Source organism: Pleurodeles waltl, chromosome 7 (assembly GCF_031143425.1).
Source record: "Pleurodeles waltl isolate 20211129_DDA chromosome 7, aPleWal1.hap1.20221129, whole genome shotgun sequence".
In the NCBI taxonomy this organism is placed as follows: Eukaryota; Metazoa; Chordata; class Amphibia; order Caudata; family Salamandridae; genus Pleurodeles; species Pleurodeles waltl.
Window position 1 is genome coordinate 1269019575 of NC_090446.1, and position 26439 is coordinate 1269046013.

The 26439-nt window shown below is 43.3% G+C and overlaps 1 protein-coding gene across 5 annotated transcripts in view; it reads right to left on the reverse strand.

Moving 5' to 3' along the window:
* Window positions 1–26439, reverse strand: part of LOC138246160 (histo-blood group ABO system transferase-like) — a 317788-nt gene that overhangs the window by 43414 nt on the left and 247935 nt on the right. For all 5 annotated transcript variants that reach the window (XM_069200462.1, XM_069200463.1, XM_069200461.1 and 2 more), the window contains one exon: window positions 23991–24026. In XM_069200462.1, the coding sequence (XP_069056563.1) occupies window positions 23991–24026 (36 nt within the window). The remainder of the gene's footprint in view (window positions 1–23990; window positions 24027–26439) is intronic.

Here is a 26439-nt window from a genome sequence, read left to right on the forward strand (position 1 = left end):
TACATCATCATACCATATTTGTGAGTACAGTATCAACTGGCTACATATAGAGGGCGATGATGACAAGGGATAGTATGAAAATGTGGGGAACTCTGCAGGTGATAGTGATCTGTTGGGACCCGAAGGTGCCATTGTGAACAAACTGGTGTTGGTTTTAAAGGTAGGAGGGGAACCAGCAAAGGACATTGCTGGTGAAAACTATTTGAGACTCCAGGGAATGGCTGAGGGAGGGATGGTTGTAGTGTTGAAAGTAGCTGAGAGGTCAAGCAAAAATCAAGAGGCAGGGCGTCTTCATTTGTGAGCAGGGAGGGCATCATGTACAATATGTAAGACAGAGGTCTCCATGCTACAGCATGTTCTGATAAGGAAAAAATATATCTTGCAAGTTCAGCAAATCTGGAATACTCCATTGTTCCTCTTGCTGACTTACAGTGACCAGTATGTTGGGGATTTTGCAATGGTCCTCGCCCCATCTGAAACTCCAAGGTGAAATTAATTTTGCTCTACTTAATTCTATCCCCAATACTCCTCTGGCAGTGGAGAGATTGATTCTAAACAAGCATCAGGCAGGTGTTGGATTTTGAAAGGGGTGAGTCTTTAGAAAGGGGCTTGGGGGGTAAACAAGGAGGTGTCCTCAGCTCTAATAGCAGTAGATAAACTAAGAGTTTGTCATGAGGTTACTTTAGAAGCTTTTTATGGGCACATTATTCTAGCTATAGGCCTGCAGTTTTCGCCCTTTAGCCTAGTAACAATTCATTTGATAAATTTTATTTTCTGAGCAGAAGCTCTTTTCTGCGGTGATATTTTTATTTTATTTTATCTCATACACTTCCCGCACAAAAACTGTTTTCATTCCTTTTAGTCTGACGTTCTTGTTCTTTGTTCTGCTTAAGGCTGGACCCCAAAATTTTGTCAGTACAAAGTGGAACAACACAGTGTTGCCACTTCACAAGAAATATACACATTCTTACATTAGGGTAGTTTTACCAGAACACCAGCTGTTTTATTATAAAACATCAGTCTGCCCCCAATACGTTAGAGGGAGAGTTCCAGCCAGAAAATTGCCACTGCATGCTGTTGCTTCACTGCAGCTGTTTGCTGAGACATGATGTATTTTCCACCTTTATGGGACAGGACTCTCAGTAGACCAACAGCCCTCTTTGCTACTACCAAATTCAGGTATGGGGGATGGTTTCTTCCTAGGGATCCTGAAGGGCAGATTAGGGCTAACACTGCTGTCCTCTAGTAGTACTTTAGTGGCCTAGGTAGGAATTCCAACACCTAGCATTCTCTCACTATGGTGGGATATTTCTTGTGTTTCACTTTCTTTGTCACTGCTTTATTATTATGTTTCACTATTCTAATCATTGCAGTACATGCCATTTTATCTAGAACGCAAATGATTCAATAAAGTATATTGAACCAGTTTTTACTTCTGTTCTGTCTCTGCATGTGTGAGGAGAATGTAACTGAGAGAAAAGGACGAGATCTGTTGCACCACGATTTCCCTGAGAAATCAGAATGTCATGTGTATGGCTGGCACAAATCACCACCACTTTCAGGTGCTGGTGAGGTACTGTTAACTGGCCGAAAGGGTTAGGCTGACAGTTGTCACATGATGTGGAACTGGACTCAGTTCTCCACAACTTGGTGGTGCTGCCACCCAAATCCAGCAGTCTCATTGGCACAATGACAGCCAAACACAACAAGTTTGCTCAGGCTCCTTTAAGGAAAGAGTCTGTGTTCTGCTCTGGATCGTGCACTGGGGTCAGTTCAATCAGACCCGGCAGCATAAAGGTAGGTAAGGAGAGGTAAGAGGCGTCCCGGTCAATAGGTTTGTTCATGTTGCGCTGACTCATCTTCACTGTATTAAGCACTCATGTCCATCCATTTTGCTGCAGTCTTGCAACTGACCGTTCCGTGGTGGCTGGAGCATCAAACCCTGAAGCTAATCACCAAGGACCATGCTAGAGCAGGAAGCTGAAAGCTGTGTAGGACAGTATATGTTGGTGTGGCAACATATACATCAGTGAAGAAGAATGAATGAAGGACATGTCTGAGGATGGTGTTCTATGTTCTATTTAAATTCACTGAATACTTCAGAAAGAGTGGGACAAGAGAGTAATACAAGTGTTAACGTACAAGCCTACAGTAAAGTTCAGTCACAGGTATCTCTGCAGGGAAGTTTTTTGTTTCTGGGAATACATGGGTTCCTCCATGCCAAGTAAGGAATACATTAGTAGAAATTAGCCACAAAAGAAATTTGTCTGTGAACCAAAAAAGTCTTAGAGAAGTATACTGGTGGCCAGCAGTGAACAGAGTAGTAGAAACAAGGATTTGTAAACGCAGTGTTTGCATGTACAATTAAAAGGTTCTCAAATCTAGAGTTCCACCCAAATTGAGATAATCTATGAAGGAAACACTAAGGAACAAGGTTTGTATCAATTATTTTAGTCCATTTAGTAGGGTTCCTCCAGAATATAAATTTGCCCGGATACTGGTAAATTGTCCAAATGGTTGGGGTCTAGATTTTGTGCATGAACCAAACAGAGTGCAATTGTTTTCTTAAAGGGTATTTTTGCAAGAGAGGGCTATCCTTCAGAATTAGTACCGGACAAAGGAGTGCAACTCACTTTCGGTGAAATGAGAACATTTGGAAATTGCAGGAATCAAATGCAAATTATGTAGTTTACATCACAACAAGTGTGAGGTTTTGGCTGAAAGGAAGCACAACCTTGTGGATGAATGTATAAGGAGGGCGTATCATTCGTTTCATTGATGTTGAATATGCGGTGTGCCATGTTGTGGGCATATCGCACCACTCCACTTACTAACACTAATGTGACACCTTTTTTGTGCATTAAAAGATAGAGTTTCTCAAAGTTCTTTGCGACCAGCTTGGTTGAGAAGAGTATTCATAACTCCTGTTAACAAAAGCAAAGAAGAAATGGACAATCAAGTCGAAGATGCTGGGAATAGAATTGATCATCCTTGTATTAAAAACAAAAAGAGGTGTGATTCTTCGAAAAGAACTAGAAGCCATGTTTCATCCAAAAGAAATTTGGGGAAAGTAAAGTTGCCACAACCAAATTCAAAGGCAAAGTGAAGTTTGGACCAGCCAATGTGGTTGAGAAAGTCAGTGAAAATTAAATTTACTGGCAGTCAATAGTGGTGTGCTGTGAAAGTATGTGCTTTTAAAAGGTCTACCAAGGCGTCACACCGAAGGATCACAACAGGGGGGATGGCTGCATAAGCTACCCTCTAGGCTGAATTTTCTTATTTTTTCTTGCATATGAATTTTCGAAAGCTATCTTAAACATGTATCTTTATATAAAATAAGCAATTTATCTTCTGCTAATTTGTAGGTTGCATTTTACAGCATTAATGTATTTTTTTCAAGTATTTCAAGTTTTATTAAAATTATTTCAATTGATATGTTTTATTATAGAGCTTTTCCTATTTAACATTAGTTGTTTTGGTGCTTAGTAGTTTGACTGTAAAAGATGGAAAGTGTGCAATGTCTCGCCGGAGTTACCTTACCTGCTTTCCAGTGTCGTGGATCCTCTGGTTGTTCCATGAAAAGGATTCTGCATTGTTGGGAAGACGACTTGGGGAGATTGAGACAGAGAGAGAGTTGCACATATGGGAAGATATTGGAGCCGTGCATTTTAGTGCCCCTTAATCATTACTAATCGTGTGCCAATTCATGTACTAAAATGGTAACCTATGTGTTAATATATGTGGCAATAAATTCACATGCTACATATTTTTCATATAATCATTAGTTTATGGTGCATTCACAATGAACCAGTTTTTTTCTGACATGAGCCTAACTGCGAGTGGGTTAAAGTTGTTCAAAGTTTTAGTTTGAGCCTAAGGTTAATTGCAATTGCTTTTATGTTTTCTCCTTTCACAAGTGTCTGACAATCTGCGTTGTTAGGAGAACAGCCCATTGTTTAGCCTTTAGAAATATTAGCTTACAAAGTTCATTGGAAATTTGTTATGATTTACAGGGTGCCTGGGTCAGGGCAGGCATTAGGGGACCTGTGGGTCTATTTTCGTGGTGGAACCCTGGAACACCATGGAATAAGCCCATCCCCAGTAAGTACAGTTAAGTTTTTTTCTTTTTTTTTCTTAAAGTGCCATTGGGGGGCCTGAAGCGGGGCCCCCTACATGGCATTGGGTGCAAAGGCCATGCCCAGGGGACCCTGGTCCCCTGTTCTGGCCACTGGGATGGTGGGCATGACTCCTGTCTTTTCTAAGACAGGAGTCATGTGGTATGGATGGTTTTTTATCAGAAAATGACGCTAGGCTGGTCAGAGTCATTTTTTTTTTTTTAACCAGAAATGGTGCAAGCCGGTGCTAAACTTTTTGATGCACAACTGCGTTAGTGCAGTTTTGCACCAAAAAGTATAAATCAGGGCCAAAGTACTTTTAATTGTTTGTCTTAGGATAGTTTGGCAGATACTGACCTGACTTTGCTGAGGGAAGACCTTTTCCTAACGCTGCTGATTTCCCCTATACTTGGTTCTTGAGCGTGTCTCTTGAACATTTCTGACTATATTCGAATAGCCTTAGGGGCATATTTTATACTCTGTTTGCAACGGACGTGCATCATTTTTTTTTTTTTTACGCAAATCCGGCGCTAACTTATCAACATATTTATATTTTGACCCCAGACCAGTCTAGCATAAAAATAATGGTGTTAACGTCATTTTTCGGATGCGTGAAACTTCCTTGCATCAATGAGATGCAGTGTAGGCGTTCCCGTCCAAAAAATGACTCAAACACACTAGCGCCATATTTATCCACTGATGCAAAAAAAGACGCACGGGTGGGAGGCAGACCCAAAAAATGACGTTAACCCTGATTTGGGTCAAAATGTAACACCTGGGTCAGGGCAGGTGCTAAAATGAGGCAAACACACCACTACTTAAGGAAAACACACAGAAGCAACATTACAACCCACAGGACAAGATGAAGTTGATACTAATACAGCTTGCTAGATGGCGCAGAGGACAGCAACATCTCCAGCAATCACCACCATTACAACAGTCCCACAAAGGCAACGCAGAAGGCAGGAGAGGCAACCCTCCTTGGCCTCAGGGACCTGTACAGAATTAGGAATTAGGACTTATAGACTGAACCAGCAAGCCACTCTACACCTGCTGCACAACACAGCCACAAATTGCAGCCAGCCTGCAGACCCCACACAACATACCACCTATAACCAAGCTGCTCGCTGGTGTGCACATGCTGGCAAGTGGCTCATTCCAAACAACGGGTGCACTGGTTGCTGGTGTCTCATAGCCGTCGGTCTCTGCATTCCTGCAAAAGGTCCTAGACGCAATCATCTCCCTGACACCACATCAGATTCCCTAACACCAAGTAAAAGCAGCAGGAGAACAAACAGGGTTTCTATCAAATCCAAGGCTTCCCACATGTGCGGTCAGGAATAAAGCTGTGCGCGGTCCAGGTCCCGCCCAAAACTCCGCTGCACATATTTGCGGCACTTCATGCGCACCACTTGTCATCCCCTCTTGTTCCAAAAAGTGGTCATCAGCGTCGCCTGCCCTGTGGTAAAGCTCATGTAGCTGCAGGGTCAGCACATTGGTGGACAAGATGCACTTATCAGTGCTATTTTAGGCATGGACTACAATTCCCAGGTTTCTAGAGGCAGCGGCCATCTTGGGGTGTGGCAGGCCTATAAAGCCCAGCCACACCCAAGCACATTGCTCACTATTTTGAAGACTTTGATGCAGTCAGACTTCGTGGGGGTTCCTCTGAAGAAGAGCAGATTTCCTGCATGGCAGCTTGACAGTAAATCGGAGTAGCCTTGTTTCTATGGTGAATTCAGATACGAGTAGGTCGTACTTGTAGCGGTAAGGTCTTGATGAGCCCAATCTTGAAGGGGGTTGTTACTTCCAAAAGTAAAGCGCCCCTTAGCATAACGAGCAATGTGTTTTCAGTTCAAAGAGTATAGTGGCCTTGGCGCGACAATCAAAGCACTTCGGATCACATGAGTAAGGCGCCCCTTAGCACAACGAGCAAAGAGCTTAAGGCCACACATCTAAAGCGCCCTTGGCACGGCAACCAAAGCGCTTCAGTTCACATGAGTAAAGTGACCTTGGCACGGCAATCAAAGCGCTTCAGTCCATATGAGCAAAGCGTCCTTGGCACAGCAATCAAAGCGCTTCAGTCCACATGAGTAAAGCACCCTGGACACGGCAATCAAAGCGCTTCAGTCCACAGGAGTAAAGCACCCTTGGCACAGCAATCAAGGCGCTTCAGTCCACATGAGTAAAGCGCCCTTGGCACGGCAATCAAGGCGCTTCAGTCCACATGAGTAAAGCGCCCTTGGCACGGCAATCAACGCTCTTCAGGCCACATGAGTAAAGCGCCCCTTAGCATAACAAGTGTAACGCTTCAGACAAAGCAAGTAAAAGCGCTCTCTGGCATATTAAACAAAGCGCTTCATGTATAACAAGCAAAGCGCTTCGGCCCAACAAACAAAGCGCTTTAATTCAATGAGTAAAACTTTCAGGCCTGGGTAGTCAATGTGAAAACGTTTCAGAGATAAGCAAATTATAGTTTCATTGTTTTTTGGGAAGCATAATATGTGAGATACACATTTAAGTCTTTGAGAATATGTGAGATACATATTTAAGTCTTTGAGAATTTCTAGGCTGAGCTCAAACGTTTATGTTTATGAATGTATAGTGGTTACACGATTGATATTCAGACTATGTCCAAGGCTCTTGCCATCTCTAGGTTCAGAGGTTGCAGTTTGTTCTTGTTCCATGATTCAAAGAAGGGGCTATGCCCAATTCACAAAGGGTCTCAATCTGATATCACAGAGACGCCTTTATTTAAGAGTCTAATGGGGAGTTATACTGTTATGAATGAGTATATGCATATTTGTTCTAACCTTTTCTTTTCAGATCTCTTTCCATGCAGGTCCCTACCCTACCTCCCTTCCCCCGCCTGGCTTCATCATAACTCTGTGCTATAATAGCTTTCTGAGTTGGTGACGCCGGGAGGAGGGCCTTTTGTTCAGCAGCGTGCAGATCCCGAGGAACGGGCACTGTGACATGTACTCAGTGCAATGGACTGCACCCATGTCCGCCTCCTACCACCTGCAGCAACCGACCACTTATATAGGAATTGCAAAGCACACACATCCCATTAATGTGCAGGGCATGGTGGACCACCGCAGATTATTCATAAACATTTTGACACAGTATGATCAGTACGATTGCTCTAGGATGGACAATTTGGAAATGGCCTACTTGTGGGTACGTCTACAAATCTAGTAATGTACACACAACACCTCAACCCTGTCTGACACTCAAGACATACACCACTACAGTAACATATGGCCAGGGTTACACACACACGTGCAGTAGATAACACATATGCAACATGCTGCAGTACAGCACAATCAGTGCACACCACCAATGCACACACCCACATGTACGTAATACACCCATAACTTGACACACACCACAGGAGAGACAGGTGCAGACATGTACCCTTTGAAAACAGCAGAACTACACTGACCAATACAAGTGGCCTCAGGTTGCCCACTATGTACACATCGGACACAACACCAAACAAACAATAGCATAGACACATCAAGGGCATCCACCATGCCCATGTCTTGTAACTTCCCAATAGGCACAGATGTCTCAAGTCATGTAATGCTAACCACTGCCAGAACAAATATAAAACACCACACAACTTGCGCCAATACCTACTGCATCTCATCAACACATACCTAACTTACCTGTAGTGTGCAGAGACATCTGCCTGACTCAGTGGCGCTCACAGATAGAAATACAAGATCAATCACCAACACATACCATGTGCCAGATGTGTTAGAAGAGGAACCACAGTCACTCTAGTGCAACCTCACATGCAACACTCACAACACCATCATGTCTGTACCAGATACAAGAAATGGCCTAACAGGGGGCAGAGACACAGTCAGACAGTGCATATCATGGATGTCATAGTGGGACCCAGTAGGAGACAACAGGACATCACTGACCACACATGCACTGTGCCAAGGGACACATTTGCTAAGTAGCTGAGCAACATCCCCTGGCCTGGACTGTGCATGTGCCGACAGTAGAAATGCACATTATTGTTTTGAAAGATAGGAGAGACACTGCTAGTTATGTTGATCATCCAGTGACAATGGGATATACACCCTTAGACACCTCATGGCTGACACAAACATTAGCTGCCACTCTGGAACACCAAGGAAACAATGTAATAGCCCACAGTTCTATAGTCATGGCCTGCACTGTATGTACATACTGGCAGATGAACGACCCTACGTTACTTTAAGCGACAGCATAAATTGGCTACCCTCCCATGCTGCATGTAGCGTGGAAGGGGTGTGCAATGTTTCTCGCTGCAGGTCTGTCACTAGAAGATACATAGCATGAAGGTGCAAACTCACATGTTGCTGTCCCTTAAGACCGGAGGAAGTGCCAACAAAAAAATACCACCCCAGGGGTGCAGTATGCAGTTTGCAAATAGGAGGTAGACGGTGCTATGAACTCAGATGAATGTGGCACAAATGCATGCTGCACACACAGAAAGAGCCAACTGCCCATCAAAAGTCCAGGGCGATGTACTGTACAGCACAGATACATCCACCTCCACACAGCAGATAGCCAAGTACCCTGATGTAGGGTAGGTAGTGTTTGTGTGCGGCTACACATGCAACTGGGGCAGGGGACAACAAAGGTTTGCTAAGTAACATGTCACACATGGCGCTCCTTGCATTGTTGAAATGTTGCAGGACACAGCAGCCAATTTAGGAGACATGTTGTGCATTCACACTAACCAATTTCATAGGCCCTAAGTGTCACACCTCATCTGCAATGACATGTCAAAAGGAATGGGATGTCTAGGCAATGTAGTGCTATCATGTTGCCACCACATCTGACCCCATTGCGTTGTCAGGATGTGTCATGTCCCGTCTACTGATGGCACACTGATAAAAAAGTGCACTATAAAACGCATGGTACATACATAACGACTATCAGTGTGGAATCCAAATCAAGTGTTCTAGGTCCTTGACCCATACACAACATTGTCATGTCTAACAACCTAGTGCTGTGGAAAGATCACACAAGGTTAGGAACTCACACCAAAACACAAATACATATGAGCCACAACCAGATCCTAATATCAACTGCCATGCTACACGACCTACATCTGTCAAGCCCAAACAAAGATTTACTCCTGTAATCTTTTGCAGGGGATACGGGTTATGGCATAAAGCCATGGATAATGACCCCATTTCACAACCTAAGCACAGCAGCAGAGCGTGCATATAATGAGGGACATCGGAGGACACGGATCATTGTGGAGAGGACATTTGGCATCCTGAAGTCCAGATTCAGGTGCCTGGAGGCAGCCTCCTACATGCCCCAGAAATGGTCTGCGAGATCATAGTGACTTGTGCCATCCTGCACAACATATGTGTACGGATGAATTACCATTATATAAGCAGGGTGATGACTGTCCTGAGGAGGAGGACGACGATGGTGGAGAAGTAAATGAGGGGGAAGACCACAACACAGCTGCTGGTATATGCAGCAGACTGCAAATTGTACAGAACTTCTTCACATAATCGTCACGTAACTCACCTTGTAAATTTGGTCAATAAACATCTCACTCATCCACACAATCTGTCTTCAATCTCTCCAACATATACCTTAGGATATTAGTCTAACCTCAGGGAGCATGTCACAAATACAAATCTGAAGAGTACTGTAGCATCATTACATGTGAAGCGTAAATGTGAACTGCTACTATCACATGCATCACAATTAGCTCCATCACGTGAATGTGACAACTGATGGACAGTTTATGGACCACAACATAATTTACAGCCATGCTGCCAACTTGTATAACAATAGCACTTCACACACAGCAACAACATGTCTAAAAATGACCTAAATAAGGGGTCTACACATGAGGCAGTGGATGTCAAAATATGATGAGACTGTAATGTTTGAACAGACCACTAACACAACTCAGTGTGAGATTTGGAATGGCTACTTGGAGCAGATTTGACAAGGTGAGGACATCATTGGTGACTATGCCCAACATGATTAGCCCAGGTATGACAAGCAGTAAGAGAAATGGAGCATGTGCAGTACATCCATGGAAATCACACCTGCCACTGCCATGGTGCTCAATCCTGTTACAGGGAACACATGACCTCACACTTTGCAGGGACATGTCTATGGAATGGCCATCAGAATGGATGAAAACATATACAGCTATGGCTGCAGGTCCACTGCAAAGTAACTGTAATTACAAAGCAAAATGTTATGATTTTCAACTGGCTATTGTGCTCAATACATGAAATGGTAGGAATGTAGGCAGTGTGTGTAAATCACAGTATGTAGCAAAGATGTACCCATGTCAGACATATGTGTAGTCCACACACAAGTCATCCTCATACTCAAGATCACATAACATTTGCCAATTGCAAGCATCAGCCACCATCAACAATCCCTGAGCTGTGAATGTCGCATGAAATGTGATGCTCTATAAGACAACTATACTAAGCACATAAGGGAACACAAATCACAATCACATACCATGACGCTTGCATAGTACTGACAGCCTAACATATGTGGATACACTGTTGTCACACATACAGACATATGCATGAATTGTAGATATTTGCATGCTGTTGATTTTGTAACACACACATTGGTGTAACACAACAATCACAAACAAATCCCATTGTACAGTGGAATACCACATGTGGCCATACACAAAATGTCATACTGAAGCCCAGCACATACAATTAATATGCTGATACGGGGTGCATACATCAACAAATCTCAAAATCAAGCAATCAAGATTAGAATAAAAAGAAAAATGTTTAAAAAAAGACGCAAATGCGTCAACAATATCTGCAAACACAAACTACATGACCCAGGGGCCCTTAGCGTACTTTCCACCTTCGCACTCCTCACAATGCTGATTTACTGTGAAATCAATGCATAAGGGTAACGCGTATATGTAAATTGACGCACCCAAGTCATGCGTCAGAAATACTCATGCAAATATCAGATGCGTCAACAAAATACACGCATAACAAATCGTGTCGCAAGGGCACAGGAAGTGATGTAATAGGATATCGTGTTCACAGGAAAGGTACAGTGGGTGTACTTTCACTTTCTCTTTACAGTCTGTGCCTCTTTTGACTGTGTGGTTGCATTTTGGGATTGGTGGTGTCTTCTTGCGATTTAGTCTATCTTGTGCTGTCCCTCCTGTCATGTTTACTGTTGTATTTTATTGTCATTTGTCTCAGTTTCTGTGAATTTATTGTGTTTAGTGTATTTTACCTTGTACATGTGCTGTCGGGTGTCTGTCTGGGTTAGTTGGGTTATTGAATTTTTGGGTATTCGGTTTTCCTTTCATTATTTCTGTTTCTCCATTTTACTGTACACATTTTTTTTCAACCTGTACCCCAGTGCAATGTCTGGCAGGGGGAGGCTGACCAGAATGGGGGAAAAGGAGCTGGGAGGCTTTATTTGGCTGGTAAGGCCTCTTATTTTGTACTACCCTCCCTTTGCATCAATTTGCATGGTGTTGCCTTATAATGTGTGTTGCTGTGCTCATGGCAGAGCACCACACATGGCAACTTTCGCCTATCTTACTCTTACATGTTTCACATACACCCATGCTGTGCTGAGACCTTGCACCACCCCAGGGATGGAATAGTCGCCACACTGTGCTCTTGTTGCCATTGATGTCTCCTCATGTTGTGATTTGTGTTTGTGCGCTACTTTGCATAGCGCTCATGGACCTGGCAGAGTACTGGTCTACTCCTGTCGGAATAGGTTGTTTACCTTACTGAACAACTATGCCCTCCCCCTCAGTGCAGCCCTCCTTGCACTATGATACATGAGTTCAGCATGGTGACAGTACATCACATGTGACAAAAGCACAGGTTTGAACCTAGGGATGGCCAATATGGATATGAAATTTCTACTTTGTACATCATTCTGTTTGTGACAGTGCCTGATGGTAAATGTGTCTATGGACATTGCCAATTCTGAGGAGTTCTACTCAGGTCAGGGCCTGAGGTAGTTCATATTTCATGTGCATCAGTCCAAGGGGCACCTGACTGCCACTGTGTAATTGTTCACCCCCTACAGCACAGGTGGTGGTGGCAACTGTTGTCAATGTGTAATGCACCATGGGCCAATGGCCTGGACATGGCAGGTTACCAGCAGTTGAGACTGGCCATTGCATCAATCCTCCTGTGACACCAGACCAGTAATACCTTCAACACTACGCTCCAGGTGTATTTGATCCATCTATATTGTCTAGTGTGTGCCCCACAGAACTATCATGTGCAGACATATTACCAGCCGCCATCCCAACGTGTGACTCATACTCCCAAGTGCAGTGGGTACACTGCACTGGCAGTCTTACCAACACCGGCTTGCCCATGCACCATAGCCCGTGAAAGCCATACCCCAGATGTGCTGTATGAGTGTGTTTATTTCCCAGTTCCCATGTGCCTGACATGGTTGTGTCCAAATAGTTGTGGGCTCAGCCTGTAACTGTTGTGACCTACTGTTTGCTTTTTGTGGCACATATTTTGTGTATGGGTACATTTCAGTTCAGCATCAATATGTGTGGTTGAACACAACTTCAGTTTAGCTGGTGTGTCCAGTCCAGCCTGCTGTTCCACCGGCACCTGTTGAGTCAATTGTTCCATGCTCCCAGGGGACACCCTGACTGTGATGTAGGGATGGCTGCCTCATGTGGATGTGTTTTATTAGTGTGGTGGTGCTACCGGCACATGCCTGGGGACTGTTGGGACAGTTGCAATGACTAGTGTGCTGTGAGATGAGACACACATTCGTTTGGGCAATGAGGCAAAGCTGTTAGAAAATGTTACAGCAAGGGACACCACTGTGTAGTTGCCCCAGGAATGGTGTTGACTGACTACCTGGTCTCTGATGTCTTGGTCATGTTAGTGGTATTAATGTGACTACACGCAAGGGATTTAGTGATATCACAACCAGTGGCACAGTGATTATACATGCCATCCCATGTGCTGCATTTGTACATGTGGGTATTTAGGCGTGGGGTTCTTAATATGTCCAGGCTGTGTATGTTTCAATGGTGCATGGCACTCCCAAGGTGCAGGTACATGGGTAAGCTTACGATGGCATGGTGAAGGTTGCTTAGTGTGCATTGTATCCCTCTGTGCTCCTATGACATACATTGTGTGAGTCCTATGTGCGTCCCCCTTCTTGCACTTGACATTTAGGCATATATTTCCCCAACGCAACTTACCCTGCATTTGTGGCATTTCCTGGTATTCTGGACTGTTCTGACTGTCCTGTGCATTGTATGCCTGTGACAATTTCTTCCGGGATGACTGCTGCAACCATCTCATCCATGTCCTCTTGCGGTGCTCGACTCCCACCTCCAGTTTGCAGTGCTGCCTTCCTGTTCCGTGCCATTTTTTCCTTGGTCCTTCTACTGCAGTCATGCCAGTGTTTCTTGCACCCAGTCACAGTTCTCCTAACCTCTGCCAAACTGTTGACCTTATCCACAATTTGCTGCCAGATTGCCTCTTTCCTTCCAATTTGGAGGTGACAGAGTAACATTTTGATGCTCCGTCACTTCTCTCACCAGTGATTGTGCTCCTCTGTGCTGAAACGACACGTCCTCCTTTTCTTCTCCCTCCCCTAGGTCTTGTTTGTGTCCTGATGGCTGTTCCTGGTTGATTGGGGTTTCCCTGGGGTCTCTCCTGGCTTCTGGAATCCATTTTGGGGCTGCTTTGCACTGATTCTGTTAGCATCTGTTTTTGATGCTATTGCGGGCAAAAATGGTGCATTTCCGCTCTGCGACGTGTTTCCATGTCGTAAACCAGATTGGAGTAATTTTTCCTCCGTTAACGTCATTTTTCCTTAGGACAAGGCGCAATGGTTAACGTGGAAAAAAATTACTCTAAACATTTTTTACCGCCACCCAGTGTCGAAGTATACAATTGACGCCCGAGTGGCGTTGAAAACTGGCGCTAGTCAGCCCTAACTTTTTTGACGCAAAGCTGCATTAGTGCAGTTTTGCATCAGAAAGTATAAATTGGGGCCTTACTTTGGTTCATTTGAGACTGACAACTTCCGCTCAAGATTTGCCCTTGCCATTCTTTGATTCTTTATTTAGATTAGGGACGTTCCATTATTGAACCAATACAGCCTTTATTTTGCGTTTCTTGTAATGATTTGCTTTTTCATCTACACAATATATTATCTCAGATTTAACAATAGATTTGATATTTATGCTGATTCAATATACTGATTTACTAAATGATCAGCTTTTGCAACTTCGATTAATCTGTTAATAAACCTTTAAGGTTTTGTAAACCATCCTCTCTTCAGCTCATGTGGAGCAAAATTGTCTCACTGTAAATTGATATGTTGTGCTGATGTTAGCTCCCATATACAGTTTGTCAATAATGGGCCATCTGAGAAGTGGTGGAACTTGTTTGCTGTCATCCCAGGCTATCAATTCGATTCAATTTAATGTATTTATTAGCTTCAGCCCGAGGGCCATACAAAACAGAGCAGCTCAAGGAAAGTTTAAAACAAATTATTTTACGCTGGTGAGAAAAAAGAGAAATGTCTAAAATCATTTTGGCCCACTGCAGGTTGGCCCCTGCAGGATTGCCAAGTCTCTTGTATTAAACCCTGATTTAATAGTGAGATTGCATCTGGTCAATTTCCATGCCCAGAAGACGTAGGAAGCCACTTTCTCAATAAGGGGTTCTGAATCTGCCCAGCTGCATAGCGAAAATGTCTGACTCCACCTTCTTATATTGTGGGCTAAAATAGTGGTCTAAGGATCTCCTTTCACACTCTCTGGGTGTATATGCCTTGCAGTACGTAGCACCAAACAGACTCATGGCCTCAGAGCTTGAACATACACTAGTTGGTCGCTACTACTTGTGCTCTTTGACCACTTTTTGGTATAGGGCACAACTGGCAAGGTTCCAAATCTGAACTTTAGGTGTAGGATCTAATTTTTTTCTTCTGGAAGCATGGTTCATAATCTATTGAGCATTTGGTGGCCAGAAATGACTGGAGTAAGCAACTCCTCAAAAGTGCCCACTGGGCGCTCAAACTTTCAGAGTGTAGACTCTTGATGATCATCTTTATGCTGTGTATTGCCATTGTACTAGGATTGTCCCAGAAGTATGTGCATCCCATATTTTTTTTAGAGTGGTGACATGGGCCAACAGGAAGGCTTGGTCTTGCCCTAATTTGCAAAAATATCCCGGAGAGCTTCTTTGTAGTGGGTCATGCACTTGTTGGTCCACAACCTTGTCCAATAAAGAATAGGCTTGATGGAAGTTAGCGCCAATCAAATGTAAGTGGTTAAGAGGAAAAGTAAGATCACTACAGTATCAAGGCCCCACCCCTTAGAACTGTCATCTTTTAAACTCTTACTTGAAGTTCAGAAAATAATTTTCATAAGACATTTGCCTAAAGCACATTTTACATACTGCATGCATGAGAACATAGCATGAATCTCTGTCCAGCACAATCGTCTTCCTTTCCTGTATGTGTTGGCTTATTAATTTGAAATGACTGCATGACAACGCAAACAGATAAATAAAAAGTTCATTTAATCAGATTTCAAAATCAAGGAGGGGGAAAACACTGGATAGGAAGAATGAAATGGGAAAAAACAAAGCAGATAATTGATGATTTACCTATATGAATGGCATCTTGTAGATAAAAAAATGGAATTCAGTAGACTATCAGTTGAGAAATATAGTATGCATAATTCACAAAAAATATTGACAGGAGGGAATACTGGGACCAAGACTTCTCTCGGGGGAGGAAGTGTGTTGCTTGAACTCACCCACATAATGCTGGATATGGCAGCCCTATGCCTAAATGGGGTTCCCTTGTACTTCCCCATGCAAGAAAGTGAATTGAACATTGTGATGAGTGAGTCACACATCTACCTATATCATTTTTATGCCTGGCAATTGTTGCAAAAAACTTATACAATCAAGAGAAAAAGATTCTTCTGAAGTATATCACTAAGAGAGGGGCCTAAGTTCCTCCCACATGCTGGATCACGAGAGTACAGACTTTGATTTGGCATAGAATGTGTGCTTTCACTGAAAATGTGTGCTTTTTATTGCACCATTTGCCTTGTGGAAAAGCTTCTACTCAATAGAGCTTGTCTGAGTTAAATCTGTATGTAAGTCAGTGATCAAGGGTATATGTCTGACCTACTAATTATAAAACATTTAAGGCAATGGGCTTGACGGTTTTGTTGTGAAAAGCATGTGTTAGTCAACAGGGATTTATGGGTATGTATTACTCGTTATTAAAAATTCCAGAGAAGTATTTTGGTGGATGGAATCTTACAGACTACTGTTGTGATCAAGAGATTTGGGGATGATTACCCACTTGCCAAAGCATGAGGATAGAAGATGTGCACCGTGATCTTCATTGTTAGGCCCTCTTTAGCAAGACAGTATTTTGCTTTGCCACCTGTAATTGTGTATGCATTTCTAAGTTTCTGACTGTATGCCTGATGGTTGCCTTGTGGAAAGCTTATGTTTAATACAGTAGGCCCAATTAGGTTTTGGTGTCAAGCCAATGATAAACGCTACAGGCTTAATTGGTTCACTGTGAAAAGGTATGTCCGATGCCTGCTGATGATCCCTTTATGTATGTGTATCGAAATGCCTTTGACTAACTGAGCAGACCTCTCTTACTTATTTTGAATGTACAGGCTGCTTACAGATTGCGAAAATTGTGATACGCTCATTTGTGTCATTGTCACATGAGCACCCAGTATGTTTTTTTCCCCACTGTCACTTATACACTTGAAATTGCTTCTTTGATTTATTTTTTTAAATCATTGTTTTTGGAATGCATTATGTTTTCCATGAGCTGTTGTTTATTTATTATATATTACTGACCTCTGTTTCTTGAGAACATTGCTAATTTACACAGCTCCCTATGGATTCCATGGTTACCCTTGTGTTATCAAACATGGAATGTAGAGGCACCAGAGTTGGGTTTCTCAGTTTACCTATGCAGTGGTACAGACTCCGAACACCACAGAAAACCTTGGCATAAAGCTGAAAAATGATGGTCTAGTGGCATCTTCTCTACTGTGTATTGCAGAGATGGGTGGCTCCAAGGACAGCAAGCAAATCAAACCATATAAGGACAAGGCCATTAATGCCACAAATGCAGGACTAGCCAAAGCCACTACTTACAACTGATGCTATCAGGAGGATCCCCTGAATGATCGAGAAGCTCAGCTAGAAGGTGTAATTAAATAACAAACACGATAAAGGGCTTCAATGTAGGTCATGGCACATCTGATCCGAATTCTATTGACATAATACAAAATTATTAAGTGCTGTGTTAAAGTCTCAGGAATGGATCCACTTCATGGCAACGGTTGGTCAAGAACTGTGGCTCAAATTAAAGTTTTAGTTTTTTTAAATGAGATATAACTGCATAGACAATGACTAATTTAGCATGGATGTCTTTTTGGTCTCAATTGCAGATAGAAATTGCTTTGAACATGGCACTCTGTAAACTGTCTGTATTATTATTTGATTTTATGGGCTAGTCTTGATATTGTCGCCATGGTCATTGACTGAAAAGGGTAGAAGCTGTGCTGAGGTGGAGGCACTATGATGAGGTTGTGTGTTGAGGTCGAGCGTTTTGTTCGGTATTTATTTTTTGTTAAAAAAAAAGAAAAGACATTGAGCAATAATCAACAATTTGGTCTCATAAATAAACAAATCCAGGATTTGTAAAGTCTGGGTCAGAGTCTCTGTGGTAGGCTGGTATACGAGCGGATAAAGCAGAGTCGGAGAAGTGGTATATGGGTCTTATGCTTTAAGTTTTATTCTCTGTTTCTTTTCACAGGATATTCACTTGTTCGGTATTTATAGGTTTCTGGTAAGACTCAGGTTTTCTGTCCTCCTTAATTTCTTCTTTCTTCCTTAGGTTTCCTCTCCCTCTGGTCTGTCCTGATGGTGGAAGACGCGGACCCCTCGCTCAGATTCCGGGAGCATGAAGGAAAGAAAGAAACGGGTAAGTCCTTCTGTAGGAACGGGTTTTGTTTATTGTGCTCATACTGGGAAAGGTAGCAAGCAGGGTGGATCGGTGAGGATGTGTCACAGGGGGTGGGGGGTTGGGGTTCCTGGTGTCTGTGCAGTTCCTGGCTCCTTTCCTTCCCCTTCCTTTGTGACTCAATAACCCTCCCTTCCCTTCCTCCCGCCTCCCTGGTACCCTTCCCCAGTGCTCGTGGTTCCCCGTGACCCCCTTGTGCCTAGGAGGGACCGTACCTTCCGAAGCCACGACCCTCCGAGGTCGTGGCGGGATTCTCGCGTCCTCGGTGTCTCTCCTTTTGCCGTTTCCAGCGTCTTTTCACCCCCTCTGGTGTCGGGCTCCTGTGTCTTCGGTTTGGCTGTCTGTGTAGCTGCTCCCAGGGTCGGCGTTCTCTCCGTGGCCTGCCGCGCCCTAGGATCGCCGTCCTTCCCCTTTTCAAGTTCCGGAACCCAGAAGTTGATGCAGCTGCTGCGGCGCGGTGTCCCCTCGTTGCCAGGGGAACGCAACGCCGTCTCGAGGGAGCCTGCCGAATAATGGCGGATCCAAGGTAGGGAAGACGCGGTCTCCGAGACCCGTATACAGTCTCAAAGCGCTGAATTGTGGGCAGAGGGAGATTAAGTGATTTTCTCAGAATCACAGAATGTTGAGCCAATGCAGAGACTCAAACCTGGCTGCCCCAGCTGCGAAGTCAGCAGCTCAGGCCTTTACGCCACACCATCCCCATATGGTCTGATTGCCCAAATCAAAGGGTGGTGACTGACTTTACACATTTTTGCTTACTTTCAAAATTGCAGGGCTAAATAAAACATCTCTTAAAAGCTTGCAAAGCTCAAATAATACTATTAGTGTCAATCTTTTAGTATTAGTTATCAAACGTCCAAATAGATTAAACAATTAAGGATTTAGTTGCAGAACTGCAGTCTGCAATCATTCAACTTTGTAAAATGCGAGCTATGTGAAAAGAGGGGATACTACTTTTACAGATGTCAAAAAAAGCCACATAATAACTTCAGCAAGTCATAAAACTTTTTTTTATGTAACTTTAAGCAAAAGTAGAATTGTGACTGAAGAACAAGTTATGCTATTATAATTTAAAAAGAGTTCATAGTTTTTTGAGAAGTAAAGCAGAAAAAATAGAAGGCACAAAACGCTGGAACTCTGTGAATCTTTTGGAGCTTCACCGGACAATTAATCTCCCAAAGTAGTTCAACTGGAAACAAGTGGAGAGACAGATGTTTGAAGAGTGCCCTAGGGAAATGGGAGGACTAGCTAACAATCTACAGGAGGTAATATAAGGGCAACACCAATAAATCTGAGAAGGGCCACAAGACAAGAGAAGATGTGAAGGACGGAAGCAGTTATGCAAATATGTAGAGAGATGGCACTGCCTAGAAAAGGTAGTAGTTTAAATAGAAACAAGGAATGTAGGAGAATCTCCAGGCAAGGAAAAGGTGAATAACATTCATTGATGAGGAAACTATTTGGGTTTCCTAATATCTCATAATAGCACCACATAGTTCATACTAGCCCACACCCTGGACCTCATCTTCACAACCAGTGAAAAAATCAAGGTCAGCCACACAAAGAAGCTCACCACCACCTGGGTACACTGCACCAAAACCAGCAGAAAGGAGACGTCCAACACACCCCAACCACCCCCACTCCACAGATGGGGGAAGTCACAGAGACCCAATGGACCACTTTCCTCCAGGCCAGCAAACCCATCCTCTCTGGAAACCTCAAACAAGATGCCGGCGATCTCTCCCAATGGATTATCAATGGTGTGAACAAAGTGGTCAGGCAAGGAACTCTACCCCCACAAGATCCAGCAAGCCCACTATGTGGTTCACCCCCAAACTATACACACTGAATAGAGAATGCAAAAGGCTAGAAAGGTGGTGGTGAGGCAGCAGGGACCCCGCAGACCAGACCACCTTCAAAGTTCCTCTAAACAAATATCATCTCTGCCTCAAAGAAGTAAAAAAGATCACCCTACTCAGCCACATCGAGGAGAGCACCAACCACCCAAAGGAACTCTCAAGATCGTCAAAGAGCTTTCCTGCCCAGCAGCCACCGCAAACACTATCCAACCCACCCAGGCACTCTGTGATTCTCTAGCTGACTTTTTCCATGACAAAATCACAGCTAACTACAGTATCCCTCAATCACAACCCACCAGCATCGAACACCTTCTGACCCCGTACGAGACCTCCCCCAGCCACCTCATCATGGATTGGAAGCCACTTACCATCCAGGAAACAGCTGCCCTCATGACTTCAACCTACTCCAGCTCACCCAATGACCCATGCCCACATTGCTTCTTCAACCTGGGCCAGAAGGAAGATTGTTTCTTCCCATGGACTCAAAAATCATCTTATGCTGACACCCAAGTAATACTCTCCCTTGCCGAAGACCACACCACCCCCATAGAAAAGTTCAGCAACGCCATGACACACACCCCCCTCTGGATGAAATCCACCTACTTGAAACTGAACAAGGACAAGACGGAAGTGATCATCTTTGGAAGCAACCCCTTCCCTTGGGATGACTCAGGGTGGCCCTCTACAATTGGACAACCCGGTCATCAACTGACCATGCCCACAATCTCAGCCTCATCATAAACAGCAAAATCCCCTTCAAACAACAGATAAACGCAGTGGCCTCCTCCAGCTTCCACAACCTCCCTATGCTACAGAAGATCTTCAAATGGCTCCTCATTAAAACCAGAAAAACAGTCACCCAAGTCATCATCACCAGCGGACTAGTTTACCAAAACAATCTCTAAGTGGGACTCCCCACCCATCTGCTCCACCGCCTCCAGACCATCCAGAACACAGCAGCAAGACTCGTCCTAGGTCTTCCTAGAAGAACTCAAATCATCCCCCCCCCCTTTCTCAGAGGTCTATACTGGCTGCCGGTGCACAAGAGGTGCAAATTCAAACTTCTCAAAAGGCACTCACAACTTCGGACCCAACCAAACAACCGCAGACTCTCCTTCCACCAGCCAACCAGGGAGATCCGCTCGACAACCCTTGCCCAGGTCCGAGAATCTGATGCAGCTACTGCAGAGGGCGCTCCTTCTCCTACTTAGTGGCCAAGAACTAGAGCAACCTTCCCTCCACCTCCGCACCTTACACACCCTCCTCGACTTCAGAAAAAACTCAAGACCTGTCTCTTTGAGGAGTAGCTCGGGCACACTGCAACTATCCTGAGCACCTAGCTACCCCACGAGGTGATAACCCCTGCTTTACAGACTATGACTGATTGATACTTCTGTTTTCGGGATGGCCAGTCAATCAGTAGCATGTATGGTGTTCATCTCTACAAAGGTTCTCTGCCTTTATAATGCTCTCTAACTTTGAAATTCAGCCTGAGTAAAGCTATTTTTTAAAACTTTGAGCCGTGCTATACCTGGCTGTTGAGCCCATAACTAGGGTAAAACCGGTCCTCTTTTGTTTGTGTTCTTATTCTGTGAGGACTTGGATTGGCAGTTAGGGGTAGACTGTTGTCATTGGAAGAGGGCTTAGGCCGATTTGACTATAGCTGGGTCCAAACGAAGGTCGCATGGTATGCAAAATAACAATGGATTGGGATGCGGCCTGAGTATCAGTGGCTAAGATTAATTCAAGCATTCCATCATCACTTTTCTGTATACCATAGTGAAGTCCTCTGAAATCACCAACCATAAGCAATACTTCAAGTATGCCTTATTGGTTTGTAGCCATTTGCTCAATATGTCCGGCAGCTTATTTTCATCCTGCCACTGCTGATTTATAGCACACCCTTTGGCAGGGTGAAAAATGTCATCCTCTAGTAGTAAACGCATAGAGAAGTAGTTACAACATGTTCTTGCTGAGGTACTGCTTGCTTTTTCCAGGAGAAAAAATGGTTAATACCCAGCTTCAGACTTAATTTGCTCAAATCTGCCTTTAACATGCCCCATAAAATGGCGAGAAAGGAGAGATGGGATTCTTGGCCATCATTGATCTATCCGCAGCATTTCACACTGTGGATCATCCTATGCTGCTTGACTACCTTGTCCCTGCTGCAGGAGTCAGACAAGCTTCTTTGTGCTGGTACTCTGTGCAATGCAGCCTCGAGGTTAATAAGTGGTCTTCATTGTCGTCCTGCATTATGTAATATTTATATACAGCTTCTTATTACCTTCATAAGCTTACACTATCTGCAAAATCAGGCCTGAACAGACAACACTCAACTCTTTGTCAATGTAAAGGGTACCAAATTTAGAGACGCGTGTGTGCTTCCTTAGAGAAAATAAATCATTGAAGGTTTGTTGGCCTCAACTCTTGAACACTCCTAACAGCAGGGTGAAAAGCAGTTAGCCTCTAGTGTTAAAAGAAGGATGGAGTCGATAAAACATATTTCCGAGGTGCTCTGTGATATTTTTTATGTGAAAGAACAGTTGCGAGTAATCTTCTGCTTCTAGAAAGTAACCATGAGCAGGATTAGACTGAACAATCGGCATTCAGCCAATGATTAACTATTACCCAACATGGTGAATAGACCTCCTCAATTGTTAATAAGAGAGATGGAATTATTGTTCCTCTTAGATCTCTCTATCGCATTTCAAACTGAGAAACATTATTTGCTTATTGATTAACTTGTCCCTGCTGTGGGTGTTAGACAAGGCCTGTGCCCTTATTCTCTCTGAAACTGAGCCAAAGAAGCCAAAATATTGAACAGAGGCAGGTCTGCTTGCCAATTACAGCTGTGTCCTTCAAGACAGTTTTAATATTTATATGTAATCTCTTATGCCCTTCATAGGCTTATACTATCTGCAAAACTACTCCTACACAAACACTCAGCTTCGTTTCCAGCTAAAGGGTACATGACAAATTAGAAGAGCCTCGCTGGCTGACGTAGAGAAAATAAACTGAGGATAGCTTGTTGGGTGAAGCTATGCAGTAAAAGCATAACAGTTCTTCTCATCTGCACACTGAATAAATGTAACAATATTTATTTTCTTTAGTATCCAGATTACACTTGGACACTTCTATAAAACTGAGGTCAAAATGTTGGTCAGTAAAATTTCCGAGGAAATCCGAGTTAACCATGTAGAGAAAACATCCATGCTCCTCCTTTTTTGTCTTGGATTATTGCAATGGGCGCTACAAAGATAGATCTGTCCAAAACCAGGGGTCACAAAATGCAGGGTCAAGCTAGATGGAGGCTTTAGGAAGAGTGGCATGTCACTTTCACAGACGATCCTTGCATGGTTTGCATCTCACTGTTGATTGGGGTCTTTGTCACCCACCAAAGAACTTCTTTTCTTTACACCCTGATTCGATTGTAAACTACAATGCCTTCTATTTCATTAGATCAGATAAAATTTACCTCTGGAGACGGGTACCCTAATGGGCTAGTGGTCTGTGAGAATGAAAAGCAATTTGCGTGAAAAGGGACTGGTTCCTTTGAGACAAAAAGGCGGAATTCCTAAACACTCAAGCTAACTGCTCAACGGCTGTCTGAACATGCATGTCTTCAGGCTTTTTTCTCAATAAGGATTAAATGAGTTCAATGCAAGATCAAAACTGTTTCAAAATCTCGATTCCAGTTCACTTTAAAGCACCATCCTCTCCACTCCTTTCTTAAACCCCTTACGAGTAGCTGGCATTTTACACTTTGTTCACTCATGAAGCTGTGAAGAGTTCAAGTTAACATAGGAGATATTTTTTCATGTTTAGGCACATCATTGGCCGGCCTTCAGTTTCTCGGTCCGAGATTTCAATAGATACAACAACATGCCTTCATACACAAAATCACTTAAATAATTGTATTAACAGAAAAAGAAAGGCAGTAAACACTCACGGAGGTTGTAAGATGTTTGGCTTCTCGTAGATTAATCTGAAAAGACAGTAAAGGAAAAGGAGTAAAAGTTTTGACACAAAAGAGAACATTAACTGCCATTATAAAATGTTGCAACCCATCAGCATGTAACTATGATATATGCCTACAAAACACTTCAAACGTTTTACAAAGCTTTGAACAACCACACTTTTAGTTTGATTGAAGTGTTGGCATGCCATCGGTTTCAAAAACCCAGGATCAAAAATTAGGACCGTATATTTTCACCATCATTTCTTTCACTGGTGGGAGCTTAAGGAAGGCCAGAATGAGTAAATGTTGATCCTTCTGCTAGGAGTATACGAGAGCAATCCACCTGTCTACAAAATTCTTAAAGCTAGTCTAAATTGCATTAGTCTGGTTACATCTGGAGGGTTGATCTTCGGCAAATGTGTGAAGATAATCTTTCTACCTCCAGTAGTGTTTGTGGTGAGACCTAAGCAACACACAAATGTCCCATAAGAAGTATTCACCATAGTAGAGCTAATAGACTAAAATCAGTAAGTCACCAGCTTGATACAATCGTGGTTGGCAACAGTATCATATCCTTACAAAACCTGAAATCTTAAAGTACCTAATATTGACAACAAGATCCATATCAGTTCACACTTTGCAAATGGAAGCAGGGTACAGCCATGTTTGCAAGATATGTCCTTAATAAGCCCTACATATCTCTAGAGTATGCCACAGAAGGACTGCATTAATTGTTAAAAGAATGTTGAGAAGACTTCCCATTCAGTATTCCATTTTGGGGGGACTGCTCCGTCCCAAGGTCAGGGCTACTCTGCGTTTTGCCAACGATAAGGCTAGTGCAACGTAGTTACAATATTTTTTGAGAACATCGGTTTCCTAGCCTAACAATGCCATCAATGGGGGGAGTACTGACTGGGAGCCGTCATATCCTTTAGCACAGGTGTAACATTACACAAAAATGATTGTATTTGGGGAACACACTCATGTGAAATGTAAAATGTCAGCCTACCTGTCTTTCAGCAGTTCGAATCACTTGTCAAACCAAATCTGGCCCTGCTGACTTGTCTGTAGTATGTCCGGTGTATCTATTTTACTTGAATTAAAAGGAAGTTACCATTTGCAGAGATATACTTTATCTGTCGAGAGCAGAAGGGCTGCTGTGCCGGTTATGCCATTTTCCAATTGGGGTTTCAATTTACTTTTAAGATATAGTTCTTCAGCTGGTAGGTCAATAATTATAGTGTTATACAACTTCATGATCATCTTAGTTGGGCTGGGATAAGACAATCAATGTGAGCACCTTCCACTCTGCATGCTACTTGGACATGGTGTTGTATATGTGAGTGAAAGAACGGTGTAACCTTTGGTACATTAATGGCAATGATGTGCCCTCACCGCCATTCACATATTTCGAGAAAGTTTTAAATGTCTTGTTAGCAAAGAGAACACCACTGTGTTAGAAATTTGGTTTCTGGTTGGCAGAGGTATGCACCCAGTCCAAGCAGGAATCACAATCAAATTCAGGGTAAGTCAGATACACACCAATAATCAACCTGTACTTAATGTCCGGTAGCTTAGCACAGAGCAGTCAGACTTAACACAGTAATGCAGTGAGCACACCAAAGAAAGACTCCACAGCAGGTTTGAAAAATAGATGTCAATTTAATGAACAAACCAAAATCAAAATGACAAAAAAATCCAGTAAGTAAAAGTCAAGGTATACATTTTTAAAGAGTAAACTGAAATGTATGATTTAAAAGCATAAAGAGCCAACCAGGGCCTTCTGGTCATGCTAGACTGGGTTGGACCCAAACGTTTATGCCAACTGATGGCGCTCGGGTCTGATACAGTCCCATACAAGTCCAGTTGGAACTTTACCTTCAAGAATTTGGCCATGAGTCTTTGAATTGATGGTCCAATTTCAACTCTCTCATGCCATCTTTGGACAGGTCACTGACAGTGCACAGCAAGGGAGTAGCAAGAAAATAAAGAAACCCCCCACGCTGATCTAAAGCTCTGATGGCACCAAGCAAGTGCAGCAAGTGATCGCAAACCTCCCTAGAAGAGCTCTATTGTCTTTCCTGTCCAAGCATTTATTCATTCATCCTTTCTCTGTTCCATCCACCCACTGTTATCCACTATTTTAGCTTTACATTCTGTACCTATTCTTTCTTGCATCATCAGTCTTTTCATATCTCATCCATTTATTCAGTCTACCATCCATCTGCTCTGCCAATCTTCTGTTCTGCCATCCATCCATTTTGCCATTCGTCTACCCATCCACTCGCCCATCCGTCCATTCACTCTGCCATCCAACCATCCACCCACCAGTCTGTCATCCAATTATCCACTCAGCCACCCATCTATCCATCCATCCATACATACATCCACTCTGCCATCCATCATCAGTACATCCACTCAATCATCCACCCATCCATCC